A 13,466-nucleotide genomic window follows, 5' to 3' on the forward strand; every position below is an offset into this window, starting at 1 on the left:
TGTATTATAGAAGCATCACTAGATGGCCAGTGGGTGCCATTTCTGAGCAGAACTACAGAGAGACGCTCTTGAGGCTCCAGAGTAAATGAAGCGCTTTGAGGTCCTCAAGTGGTCAAACGTTAAATTCTCGGAAGCAGTGGGACAGCTATGGAGGAGAAGGAGGGCCTGAACCTACCCCACTTTGGTCTCAGGCCCCCTCAAAACTGTGGCACCATTGCTATGGCTGGCAGAAATCCCCAAGCCCTGCCAGTGGAAGACGTCCTCCTGCGGTGGCCAGAAACTCCCCTATGCTCGCTGTCAGCAGCATTTTCCGTGGGTTGCTGCAGGGCTGGCCCCCATCCCTACTCATGCTTGCTTTTTGTGCATTTGCATAAACTGAGCGCGCAAGAGGGGGTTGGCCCACAGAAAGGTCTGCTGATTGCAGTGGTGTTCCTAGGGGGGCTGACACCCGGGGCGGATCGCCAATGCGCCCCGCCCCCCGGGTGCAGCGCCCCCTCGACCCCCCCCCGGCGAAAGAACTCCCCCGGGTGCACGCTGCTGGGGGGGGGGGGGTGCCGCGTGCCTGCCGGCTCTTCGTTTTCATGCTCCCTCTGCCCCGGAACAAAGGGAGCATGAAAACGAAGAGCCGACAAGCGCGCGGCACCCCCCTAGCGGCGTGCACCCGGGGCGGACCACCTCCCCACTCCCCCTTGGTACGCCACTGGCTGATTGCGAACATAAGGGAGTTTCTGGCTGCTGAAGGAAGACCTCTTCCACTAGCAGGGCTTAGGGATCCCCACCAGCAAAGGCATTTATAATTTGAGTTGGGAGCTGAGTGGCGGGGGGGGGGGGGGCCCAGAGAGCAGAGTGGGGGCAGAGAACAGGGGCAGGGCAAAAAGTTTGTGCCCAACCCCTCCCCCCAAACATGTAATGTCTGGCTACCCCAGTGATCTGAGGCCTTCGGTCTGAGGGAGTGCTCTTGCTTACCTGCCGTCTTGGAGGTCCTATTTGCAGTTTTGATTTTCCTTTTCTCTTGAAGGACCTGCCTTAGTAATGCTCTCAGTGCCAGGTGTAAATCCCAGTGCACAAATTCTATAACACTGCATGCTTTTTAAGGGACCGCCCCTCCCATCCATGCCCCTCCCATGGCCACACCCCTTTGCAGATCCACATGGAAACACGGGTGCAATTCTATAAACAGGCACATGTGTTTTTGTGTGGATCTGCTGTATCTGCCCCGTTTCGGTGCCTTGCATTCATTAGAACAGCTTTCCGCACCAAACGTTTGGCACGGAAGTAGCGCCTAGAATTTCCCCTTTTACGCATAAACGCAAGGGGGCGTTCCCAAAATGGAGAATCATAGGTGGGGCATGGGCATGACAACATTTACACACTTAACATTTATTCACATGTAGGAGCACACATTCATGTCTGATATTGACATGGCACAACATAGTAACATAGCGTAGTAGATGACGGCAGATAAAGACCTGTACAGTCCATCTAGTCTGCCCAACTAGCATAAGGTATGATGTAACACTACATATATATACTTGATCTTGATTTGTCCTTGCCATTTTCAGGGCAGAGACCGTAGAAGTCTGCTCAGTACTAGCCTTATTCTCCAACTTCTGAAGCTGTTATCGAAGCCCACTCCGGCCCGGCCTTGCTCTTCAACTACGGAAGCTGAATCTGTCCAGCCATGATCAGGGCACAGACTGTAGAAGTCTGCCTGGCACTGACTTTGCTTCCCAGTTACTGGTGTTGCCATCTAATCACTGCCAAGCTTGTTCGGTTCTATGCCTTCCATACAGGATTCCTTTGTGTTTATCCCACACATTTTTCTATTCTGTTGCTGTTTTAATCTCCACCACCTCCCGCGGGAGGTCATTCTAGCTATCTACCAGCCTTTCCTTGAAAAAGCACATCCTGACGTTATTCCATTCTGAGTCGGCCCCCCTGCAGTGACGATCCTAGGTCGGCTGCCACCCGGGGCGAATCGCAGATGTGCACCCCCCCCCCCCCCCCGGGTGCATCCTTGGCTGCTGGGGGCAGCCGCACGGCTCTCGGCTCCACTGGCTCCCTGCTCCCTCTGCCCCGGAACAGGAAGTGACCTGTTCCGGGGCAGAGGGAGCAGGGAAACAGCGGAGCCGACACGCGTGTGGCTGCTCTGTGCACCCCTCCAGCAGCGTGCACCCAGGGCGGACCGCTCCCACCGCCCTGCCCTTGCTACGCCGCTGCCGCCCTGCAACCTCAATTCATGTCCCCTATTTCTACCACCTCCTCTTCTCTGGAAAAGGATTGTTTGCAAATTAGTAGCTTTAAAATATTTGAGTGTCTGTATCATATCACCCCTGTCTATGCTTTCCTCCAGGGCAGACATGGTCAGGTCCTCAAGTCTCTCCTCAAACGTCTTGTGACAAAGACCCCATATCATTTTCGCCGTTTTTCTCTGAATTGCTTAAAGTCTTTTTATGTCCTTAGCAAGATATGACCTCCAAAACTGAACACAATACTCCCAAGTGGTGCACGCACCTAAATGTGGCCATGTAGAGGCTGACTTGTGTTACTATTCTATCATGGTATCTTGGTGCCCTGATGCTGTTACAGAATTTGTGCTCAGAACGCTGCATCCAGGCGCCTCACTTGTGGCGCCCATTGAAAGGTATTAATGCAAATCCTAACCTCTTCCAAAGGAAAGCAGGCAGCACAAGTAGATGCCAGAAACCAAAGCTAAAACAGCAAACTAAGGAACAATATCAGGAAATATGTTTTTCACAGAAAGAGTAGTGGAGGCATAGAATGGATCCCCAAACAAAATGGTAAAAGAATTGAAAAAGATGTGGGGAAACCCAAAAGGATCCCTTAACAGGAAGAAATTGGTAGGGCAGTTCTTTAATGCGACTAATCGCCCCAGAATTTTTTTTAAAACACGCACCAATAATTTTAACTCAGTTAATCGCATCGTGCTGCTCTCTCCTACCGCTGCCCCCTCCCTCTCCGGTGCTCCTGCAGCTTGTTCTGTCCTACCCGCCACCGTACACTGGCAGCCTTTTCTCTCAAGGCACCCCGCTCTCTGGCATCTCAACCCGCCTGCCCGCCACCCTCTGAATTTGCCTTGTACACACAGCAGCATTAAGCACACGCTGCTCCACTCCTCTCTGTAACCAGAGCCCACCCTCTCTAGCGTCCCACCTTCTCTGATGAAACTTCCTGTTTCCTGCTGCAGGAGTAGGATGCTAGAGAGGAGATGGTGCCCACGCGGTGGGAGGAGAGACCGGAGGAGATGCTGCCAATGGAGGGGAGGAGAGAGGCGATTTGTGCCCATGGGTGAAGGGGAAGGGAAGGGATAGAAACAAGACAGATATAAGGCGGAAGAAAAATGGCAGAAAGTTAAATGTGAAAGATGTTATAGGGGAAGAAGTGAAGAAGAGAGGAGAGAAAAGAAATAGTGAGGAGAGAGGAGGCCCTGAAAATAGAGTTCAGAGCACAGACAGAGGAACAAAACCAGAGACAGGGACTAAGATGATTAGAAAAATAAAATCACTGGTCAACAAAGGTAAGAAAATACAAGTACAATATGTCAGTTTTGAGAATTGACATCTGCAGTCTATATTTTGCACTATACAGGTGAAAATGTGAGGGGGGGGGGGGGAACTGCACATGATTAAAAAATGTAATCGTGATTAATGGTGTGGTTAAAACTTTTAATCGATGAACAGCCCTAATTAGTAGCCAAGTAATAGGATAATCTGCTCAGTGATTCATCCCAAAAGAGCGGCAGGAACATTTTACTGGGCTTCCAAAAAGACGTAGGTGGCAACCTGCATGCAGCGGAAGTTACAACCCTAAACACGTCACTGGATAGGCTGGATGGACCCTTTCTGTTTTCAACTGCCATCATTTGGTATGTTATGCTACTAAATCCAAATAACCTTATTTACCTGCGTGAAGGATTTCAGTGCAGGAAGAAAGGGGTCTTTTTTCATTGATTTTATGCTGTCCATAAAGATTAGCTTGCCGGCATCACGAATTCTATAACAAAAATATCAAGTTAGAAACAGAAACATGATGGCAGATAAAGGCCATATGGCCCATCCAGTCTGCCCATCCTCTGTAACCCCTAACTCTTCCTTTTCCTAAGCAATCCCACATGCTTATCCCATGCCTTTTTAAATTCTGACACAGTCCTCGACTCCACAACCTCCACCGGGAGGCCATTCCATGCCTCCACCACCCTTTCTGTGAAATAATCAAACATATAAACGGCGAGTGACCGACTCACTCGCAAATGTGCAGTACAGACTTCCTTCTCTGTCCCGCCCCCGCGTCAATACGTGATGACGAGGGCGGGACAGAGAGGGAAACTGCGCCGCCGAGGTTGATACCGCTCCCCCCCACCCGCCCACCCAAGGTCGCCGCTATCGTTGCCCCCCCCCCCCACCCGGCCCGGGCCCTCTCTCCGCTACTAAACTTACACATCCATTCGCCGGAACGCAGCACACATATCAGCTGAGCTGCCGTCGGCCTTCCTTCCCTGCCTGTGTCCCGCCCTCGCTGACATTACGTCACAGTGTAATGGTATCAGTTTATTACTGAAATATGTAGCATATTTGCTGGATTATATATACACCAATATATTTGTGTATCTTTTAAAAATATATATTTGACACTGCAGCAGAGAGAATAGTTTCATTTCAAGCCCCTCTCTCTCCATTCCTTTTTCTGGGAACTTCTGAGAGCAGGGATAGTTAATTACAAACACTTAACAAACACAAAAGAGTTTCCTCTGCCCTCCCACCTAACAAAAGATGGACTAAGGTGGGCACCTGAATAAAACAAAGAACTCAGAGGAAGCATAAACAGGACATTTGCTTGTCAAAGGTATACCTGCCCCTCCCATCAGCTTCCAGACATGTGCAGAAAGGAAGGACTTGTAATGTGTATCTGCCCCAGAGACTGAACAGGACATCAAAAGACCATTTGCCAGACAGCAAGTCTCGTGATGTCATAAGACATGAGACCAGGACTCAGGGGTCGTGTGCAAACATGAGACCAGGACTCAGGGGTTGTGTGCAAAAAAAACAGGAAGCCAGCAAAGATCCACATGGCATATCCTCCTGCAGCTTGCAAGGTATAAAAGCAAAAGCTGTTTCCCCAAGACTCAGATTCTCTTCACTGCAAACAACTCAGATTCTCTTCACTGCAAACAACTCGGATTCTCTTCAGAATGCAAGCAACTCAGATTCACTCACTGCAGAAGCCCTGATGCCTTGCTCCTCAACATGTGCTCATCAATCAGCTGGACCACAGCATGCTTGTAACAAGGACTTGTAAGTTAACCTACCTGCTACTTTGTTCTATTTTATGCACAGATTACCTGTAAAGATCTCTTAAAACCTACCTCTCGTGTGCAAGTGTATATTAAATCAATCTTTTTGAAGCTAAAAATACGGTCTCTTTGTGTTCTGAATATATATATACTTAATTTATTTAATTTATTGCAATTATCACCTTTGGTGATTGGTGGAGAAATTAATATCCTAAAACTTATAAATACAGCACCTGCTCTTAAATTATAAACAGTGGCGAGTTGCTCTAGAGCTATTTTCCCCAAAATAAATCATTTCTTGTAACAACAGGAGGGCGGGACACAGGCAGAGAAGGAAGGGCCGACGGCAGCTCAGCTGATGTGCGTGCTGCGTTCCGGCGAATGGATGTGTAAGTTTAGTAGCGGAGAGAGAGAGGGCCCGGGCCGGGTGGAGGGATGGCGGCGACTCCGGGGGGGGGGGGGGGGTAGCGGTGGCGACCTCGCGGGGAGGGAGGGAGGGAGGGAGGGGGAAGGAAGGAAAACCCCAATACCAGCCCGTTTTTACGGGCTCAACGGCTAGTACTTTCTTATTTTACTCCTAAGCCTATTCCCTCAACTTCATCGTATGCCCCCTTGTTCCAGAGCTTGATTTGAAAAAGGCTCTCTTCCTGTACATAAATGCCCTCGAGATATTTAAACGTCTCTATCATGTCTCCTCTCTCCCTTCTCTCTTCCAGCGTATATATGTTGAGGTTCATAAGCCTGTCCCTATATTTTTTGTGTTCAAGGCCGCTTACTAATTTTGTAGCCGCCCTCTGGACTGACTCCATCCTGTTTATTTTTCGTAGGTGCGGCCTCCAGAATTGTACACAGTACTCTAAATAGCACTATCACCTCATTTTTCCTGCACCCAAGCATCCTTCTGGCTTTGGATCACTTCCTCATATTTCAGCTCATAATAGACAAGACGGCTTTACCTACTACATACCCTGGAGAGGCAGGTGAGAAACAGGGTTTAGTCACAGTATACATAAGTTCACTGTCGGAAGATTCGGTGTCTGTGAATTGCAGATGGTCCTTTGTGATATAAGCAATTTCACTTTCTTTGACAGCAAGGTGCCTTGTGACCCCAGGAGCTTCTTTTGGCAACTGATCTTTCACTGGCAGGATGTGAATTGTCATGATCTGCAAAATGAAATTACAGCATTTGGATTCTAGTCTTATTTATTTATTCACTGCCTTTTTAAAGGAATTCATTCAAGGCGGTGTACACAGCAAGAATAAGTCCAACATAAGCAATAGACAATTACAGCAGTAAAAATATTCAAATAACGATACAAAGCATGGCATAGTATGCTACATTACAATGTCAACACAATACAGAATATACGTGGAGGGGCATTTTCGAAAGAAACGTCCAAGTTGCGATTTGGATGTCTTTGCAAAACACCGAAATCCAGGGGCAGGGAAACCTGTATTTTTCGAAAAAAGATGGACGGCCATCTTTCATTTAGAAAATACCATCAGAGACGTCCAAATCCTTAAATTTCGACATCCCTAGATTTGGACGTCCTTAGATCTGGACGTTTATGACTTTCGGCGATTTTCAAAACCAAAGATGTCCATGTCAAAAACGTCCTAATTCAAGCCATTTGGGCATGGGAGGAGCCGGCATTTGTAGTGCACTGGTCCCCCTTGACATGCCAGGACACCAACTGGGCACCCAAGGGGCACTGCAGTGGATTTCATAAATTGCTCCCAGGAACATAGCTCCCTTACCTTGTGTGCTGAGCCCCCCAAAACCCACTACCCACAACTGTACACCACTACCATAGCCCTAAGGGGTGAAGGGGGGCACCTAGATGTGGGTACAGTGGGTTTGTGGTTTGTTTTGGAGAGTTTGCTGTTTCCTCCACAAATGTAACAGGTAGGGGGGTATGGGCCTGGGTCCGCCTTTCTGAAGTGCACTGCAGTACCCACTAAAACCTGCATGCGTTGTCACGGACCTGAGTATGAAATCTGAGGCTGGCATAGAGGCTGGCACGAAATATTTTTAAAGATGTTTTTTGAGGGTGGGAGGGGATTAGTGACCACTGGGGGAGTAATGGGAGGTCATCCCAGATTCCCTCCAGTGGTCATCTGGTCATTTTGGTCACCTTTTTCTGCCTTATTCATAATAAAAACACGTCCAGGTGAAAACGTCCAAGTGGTCATCAGGGACGTCCTTGGTTTTTTTGATTATGGATCAAAGACGTCCAAGTGTTAGGCATGCCCAAGTCCCGCCTTCGCTTCGCCTCCGACATGCCCCCTTGAAATTTGGATGTCCTTGCGACGGACTGCAGTTGGAGACATCCAAAATCAGGTTTCACCTATACTGATTTGGACATCTCTGTGAGACAGATGTCCATCTTCTGTTTTATGTCGAAAGATGGACGTCCTTCTCTTTCGAAAATGAGCCCGATAGTAACACAGTAAATGACGGTAGTTAAAGACCTGTATGGTCCACCCAGTCTGCTCAACAAGATAAACTCATTTTACATGGTATGTGATACTTTATATGTATACCCGAGTTTGATTTGTCCTTGCCATTCTCAGGGCACAGACAGTAGAAGTCTACCCAGCACTGTTCTTGTACTAAGTTCTGGAGCTAACATCGAAGCCCCTTAAAATTTATACTCCAGCCCATCCCTATCTATTTAGTCACGATCAGGGCATAGACCATAGAAGTCTGCCCAGCACCAGTTTCACTTCCCAATTACCAGCGTCACCACCCAATCTCCGCTAAGATTCCGTGGATTCATTCCTTCTAAACAGGATTCCTTTGTGTTTATCCCACGCATGTTTGAATTCCATTACCATTTTTATCTCCACCACCTCCCGCGGGAGGGCATTCCACATATCTACCACCCTCTCTGGGAAAAAAAATACTTAGAAACATGACGGCAGATAAAGGCCATATGACCCATCCAGTTTGCCCGTCCTCTGTAACCCCTAATTCTTCCTGTTCCTAAGCGATCCCACATTACTCCTGAGTCTGCCCCCCTTCAACCTCAATTCATACACTACCGAAGGAAGATCTACCAAGAATAAATTGTTTTAATAGACAGTCTAGTCTTGGTAGATCTGCCTTCGGTAGTGTAGTTAAGAAAAGCAGGGAGCAGTCATTTCAGCCTTTCGAAACATACAAGAGTGGTCTCCGTCATCTTGAAAGCACATGGAACAACATCCTTACCTTATTCTTATTTTAGTTCAACTAAGGTATCATACCCTGTAAAGAATTCAAAGCATTCTGTCTGTGTAGCTTTCTGTAAGGAAAGTGGCCTGTGCTTTCTTGGATATTGTACATCCCATTTCCTTATCTAGTGTCAATTTTTTAAAATCTAATTCAGCCTTGTGTCAGCTCTCCCAAAGATGTGCTGTAGGATATGATAACATCTACGGATGTACAAGGCAAAGAATTGCTCGCTTTTCAGGACTGATGATTGATGGTAACTCCTTACAATGCTTCTGCTGGAACTGGAGAATTTCTGAGGTCCTTTTCTCTTTTGATGAAAAGACATGTCTTTTGTAAAAGGTATTTTTTTGTTGTTTATTTCATTGAACTACTTTTGCTTTCCTTGCAACATTATATCCAGGCCTTTTTCCTGCTATTTTTGCAAGTTTTCTAGATATTTGGACCTCTTTCAGTTCACTGGCTCATTTCAAACTCTTTTGTCTATAAAAGAAAAATTAATGCATGGAAATCAACTTTGCATGTATCAATTTATGCATGTTAAACTGATTTTGCCTGCACTTTTTTTTCCTAAGGTATACTGAGAACTGAATATGTGTTAGCAAATCCCTGATAGCATCTCATACAAAATAACTCTGTAGTGTTGTCACACAGTAAAGTAATAACATTTTGGGGCCCTTTTACTAAAATGCATTAGATTTTTTTTTTGGTTACCAGAGTGGAGGAGTAGCCTAGTGGTTAGTGCAGTGGACTCTGATCCTGGGGAACTGAGTTCAATTCCCACTGCAGCTCCTTGTGACTCTGGGCAAGTCACTTAACCCTCCATTGCCCCTGATACAAAATAAGTACCTGAATATATGTAAACAACTTTGAATGTAGTTGCAAAAAATCTCAGAAAGGTGGTATATCAAGTCCCATTTCCCTTTCCCTATTTGAGATTCTACATGGAATGTTGCTACTATTGGAGATTCTAGATGGAATGTTGCTACTATTTGAGATTCTACATGGAATGTTGCTATTCCACTAGCAACATTCCATGTAGAAGCCTGCCCTTACAGATCAGCAACGCGGCTGCGCAGGCTTCTGTTTCTGTGAGTCTCCACACCCACTGTCTGCCCATACCTCATCTAGTTACTGCCCCCTAACACCAAACACTCTTAGGCCCCATTGATCAAAGGTAAACATGGGCGCTACAGGCCACTAGCACCCGCATTCACCAACACAGCATAAAGAGAGGAGCCCTGGCAAAGCAAACAATGAGTGCACCAGGGAATACCGCACAGCACATTTAAATGATATTTAAATGAGCTCTGTGGTATTCTGCCCGCATGATCAGAGCACTCTGTGTTTTGATCATATGGGTGGAATACCACCTTAACCCTACACCAGCTCTGAGCTGGCAATAGGATTAAGGCTCCACTCTTCCTCCCCACCCCATCCAAGCCAAGCAGACTGTCTCTGTCAGCCCGGGCTGCCACCATTGGTCCTCCCTGGACCCCCCACATGAATAAGACCCCCAAGCACCCGGACACTGATACAGGGGGGCTGGAGTTCCAGTGAACCTGTATCCCCCCCCCTAAACCCCCATCACCAAAAAAAGTCACTGGTGGCCTAGTAGGCAACCCCCGACCCTCAACAGAAGAGTTTCTCCCTTATATGTTGGGGAAGCCCCGCCCAGCACATCCCAGGATGCACTGGGTAGAGCAGGTCACTGCCATTTTGGAGGCAGTGCTACTCCCTCTTTCATTTCAAGGTTTGGGGGTGGGGGGGGGGGTACAGTATAGCAAAACCTTTCACGGTTGATTCTGTAATACTGGAGTTGATTTTGATATTTTCTGGATTTCATCATCATCATAAATTTGACCATTTTTGCTTGGCCTATTTGGTGACCCCTGAGGAAGGCTTTGTGCCAAAACATGGCCCATGTAGGGTCTGATGTGTTGACATCTATGGCGGATCCAGATTTTACATTGTCAGTGACTATTGGAACATTCAGATACTGTTGGAAAATAAAGTATTTTCAGAAGCTTGGACTTCTCCTGTGCCTGATTTATACTGGAACAATCCTCTTCCACCTTTTAGTATTCTTTGACTATTTTGTGGAAGTTTTGTTTGCCCTGCTTTTGTCTGCTAACTAGCTGCTAACATGTTACTAAAATTACAGAAGTACACAATTATATTACCAAAGAAGTCACACCTAAAGCCAGTGGCGTAGCTATTGGGAGGGTCCACGGGGCCCTATGCCCCCCCCCCCCAAAATAGATCCAGGGCCACTGGTTTAGCTGGCGGAAGTCCCCAACGCCTCCAGCTGAAGTGTTTCTCCAGCGCTGTTCTCCTTACATTGCCTGCCCTGCTTCCCTCTAGTTGCACGCATGTTCGGTTTTAGTGAAACTGAGCATGTGATCAAGGTATGTGGCATTGCGGTGGGTGGGGGGGGGGGGGGAGCGGCGGCGAGTCGGGCCAAATTATGCCCCCTGATTTTGGGTTCTTGACCCCCCCACTTCAGATTAGCAGGTCCCCGCTCGAGCTGAGAGTTTTCTCTTTGGTTTGTCTTGGGGAAGGTGTACAAGATGAATGCAACATTGTGGAAGCTGTAGCTCTGAACCACCTAAACAGGGAAATTGCTATACCAATTGCTAATCTGAAACTGACCTGCCTGTCTATGGTGAATCTGGAACAATTCGATCTCCAGCCCCCTATGTCTTTCCGATTGAAGTCTGGCTCTGGTCTGGTTTATGTCACTGGACATCATCTGATTGACCCCTGAGGCAGGCGCTTGTGCGCCGAAACATGGCCCTTGTCGGGTCTTTTTCACAATAAAGGACAGTAATTATCTCTATCTTGAAGGCCAAGGGTTGCTTTTTTTCTGGTTAGTGGCTGAAGTATGCCACCGATGAGTGCTGCTCTGGCAGCAGGGGTGGGACTTTCACAGGTTACCTCTTTGGTTGCTGGGGCTTGGCATCCCCACCAGGAAAGGTATACTTTAATGTAGCAGTGGTGGCAAGGGGAGAGGTGACAAGAGGAAGGGGGAAAGAATATCTGTCCCCCTCAGTCCACCTTTGGGCCCCCTCAAAAAAATGGACTTCTGGCTACACACAAGAAGTAGCACATATGAGTTTATCTTGTTGGGCAGACTAGGTCTTTTTCTGCCGTCATCTACTATGTTACTATGCTTCGGAGTGCAGGCACCACTGGTTACGACCCCCTGGCTTAGACACATGAGAACCCTAACAATGCTCAGCCCAACGTTTTTCTTGTTAGGAAGTATTTATTGATTGATACATTTATTGGGAGGAAGCAATTTCTAAATATAGATAAGATGGTATTATTTTTCAAATTAGGATCAGTATTCAAAAGAATTGTTTGGTTACCTTCGAGGGTTAACTGGACTACTCTTTAATTTCAAAATCTCAGGCCTGCTAAGCAATTTAATAGTATTCAGGCAGCTTCGGCACTTAAAATGTTACCAGTTATGTGTAAGCAAGTGGTGTGCCCTAGAGTGCTAATATTTTATTTATTGCACTTGTATCCCACATTATCCCACCTATTTGCAGGCTCAATGTGGCTTACATAATTTTGTTATGATATTATCATTACAAGATATTAGGTACAATTAGTAAGGTATTGAAATTGGGTAAGGGAAGAAAGAAGGAAGTGTTTAGAAGGAAGTGTTCAGATGGCTTAGTGAAACTCTTGGTTCTCTTTGTAGGTCTTGTTGAAGAAATATGTCTTCAGAGATTTGCCAAAGTTATTTATTTCATCAATTGATTTCAGGTCTTTGGGTAGTGCGTTCCATATCTGCGTACTCATGTAGGAGAAGGTGGTGGCATGCATCAGCTTGTATTTTAGTCCTTTACAGCTGGGGAAGTGCAAGTTGAGAAATTTGCGGGCTGTTCTTAAGGCGTTTCTAGGAGGTAATTCCACGAGGTTTAGCATGTATATTGGGGCATCTGTGTGAATGATTTTGTGTACCATTGTACAGATCTTGAACGCAATGCGTTCCTTAAGTGGGAGCCAGTGGAGTTTCTCTCTTAGGGGTTTTGCACTTTCATATTTAGATTTGCCAAATATGAGTCTGGCGGCAGTGTTCTGGGCTGTTTGGAGTTTTTTGATGGTCTGTTCTTTGCAGCCAGCATACAGTGTGTTTATTTATTTTATTATTTTATTAGGATTTAATTACCGCCTTTTTGAAGGAATTCACTCAAGGCAGAGTACAGTAAGAATAAATCAAACATGAGCAATAGACAATTACAGCAGTAAAACTATTCAAATAATACAAAGTATGGCATAGTATACTACTTGATGTCACCACAATACGTAATAGAACATTTTAATTGACAATGCAGGACATAAGCAAAGACGGATCATATAGATAGGTAAGTGAGTAAGAGGAGTTAGAAAATAAGGTGACTAATTTAAAGAAAGGTGTACATGAGGTCAGAGAGATGCTTAAATATTATCTCAGTTGGGTGGATAAACACATCCTGCTGCAGTTATGTGCAGCCCGTGTCACTTCTTGTGTGTGTGAGAGAGACTAACAAGTTAGTTACTTCTTCCATTAAAGGCCTGGTTGAAGAGCCAAGCTTTCACCTGATTCCTGAAGTAGAGATAGTCTTGTGTTAAGTGGAGCCTTTCAGGCACAGCATTCCAGAGTTTGGGGGCTACTCCACAGAAGGCTTGCTTGCGGGTATCACATCATGTAATATCTTTTGGAGAGGGTGTGGTTAGTGATAGACCTTGGGAGGACCTTAGTGTCCTTGGAGATGTGTATCTGATCATCCTATTCTTCAGGTACTTGGGCCATTTCCTTTCAGGGCCTTGAAGATCAGACATAGAGTTTTAAATTTAGCCCTATATTGTACTGGTAGCCAATTGTTTTTGCAAAAATGGTGTGATGTGGTCATATCACTTGCAACCTTTTATTAGTCTTGCTGCAGCACTCTG

At 46.3% G+C, this 13,466-nt stretch overlaps 1 protein-coding gene across 4 annotated transcripts in view; it reads right to left on the reverse strand.

Moving 5' to 3' along the window:
• LOC115472691 (FRAS1-related extracellular matrix protein 1-like) overlaps positions 1-13,466 on the reverse strand; it is a 215,467-nt gene that overhangs the window by 156,656 nt on the left and 45,345 nt on the right. For all 4 annotated transcript variants that reach the window (XM_030207049.1, XM_030207047.1, XM_030207048.1 and 1 more), the window contains exons 11-12: positions 6,279-6,475; positions 3,924-4,014 (exon numbers count right to left, since the gene is read on the reverse strand). In XM_030207049.1, coding sequence (XP_030062909.1) covers positions 3,924-4,014; positions 6,279-6,475 — 288 coding nt within the window. The remainder of the gene's footprint in view (positions 1-3,923; positions 4,015-6,278; positions 6,476-13,466) is intronic.

Source organism: Microcaecilia unicolor, chromosome 6, assembly GCF_901765095.1.
Source record: "Microcaecilia unicolor chromosome 6, aMicUni1.1, whole genome shotgun sequence".
NCBI classification, from domain to species: Eukaryota; Metazoa; Chordata; class Amphibia; order Gymnophiona; family Siphonopidae; genus Microcaecilia; species Microcaecilia unicolor.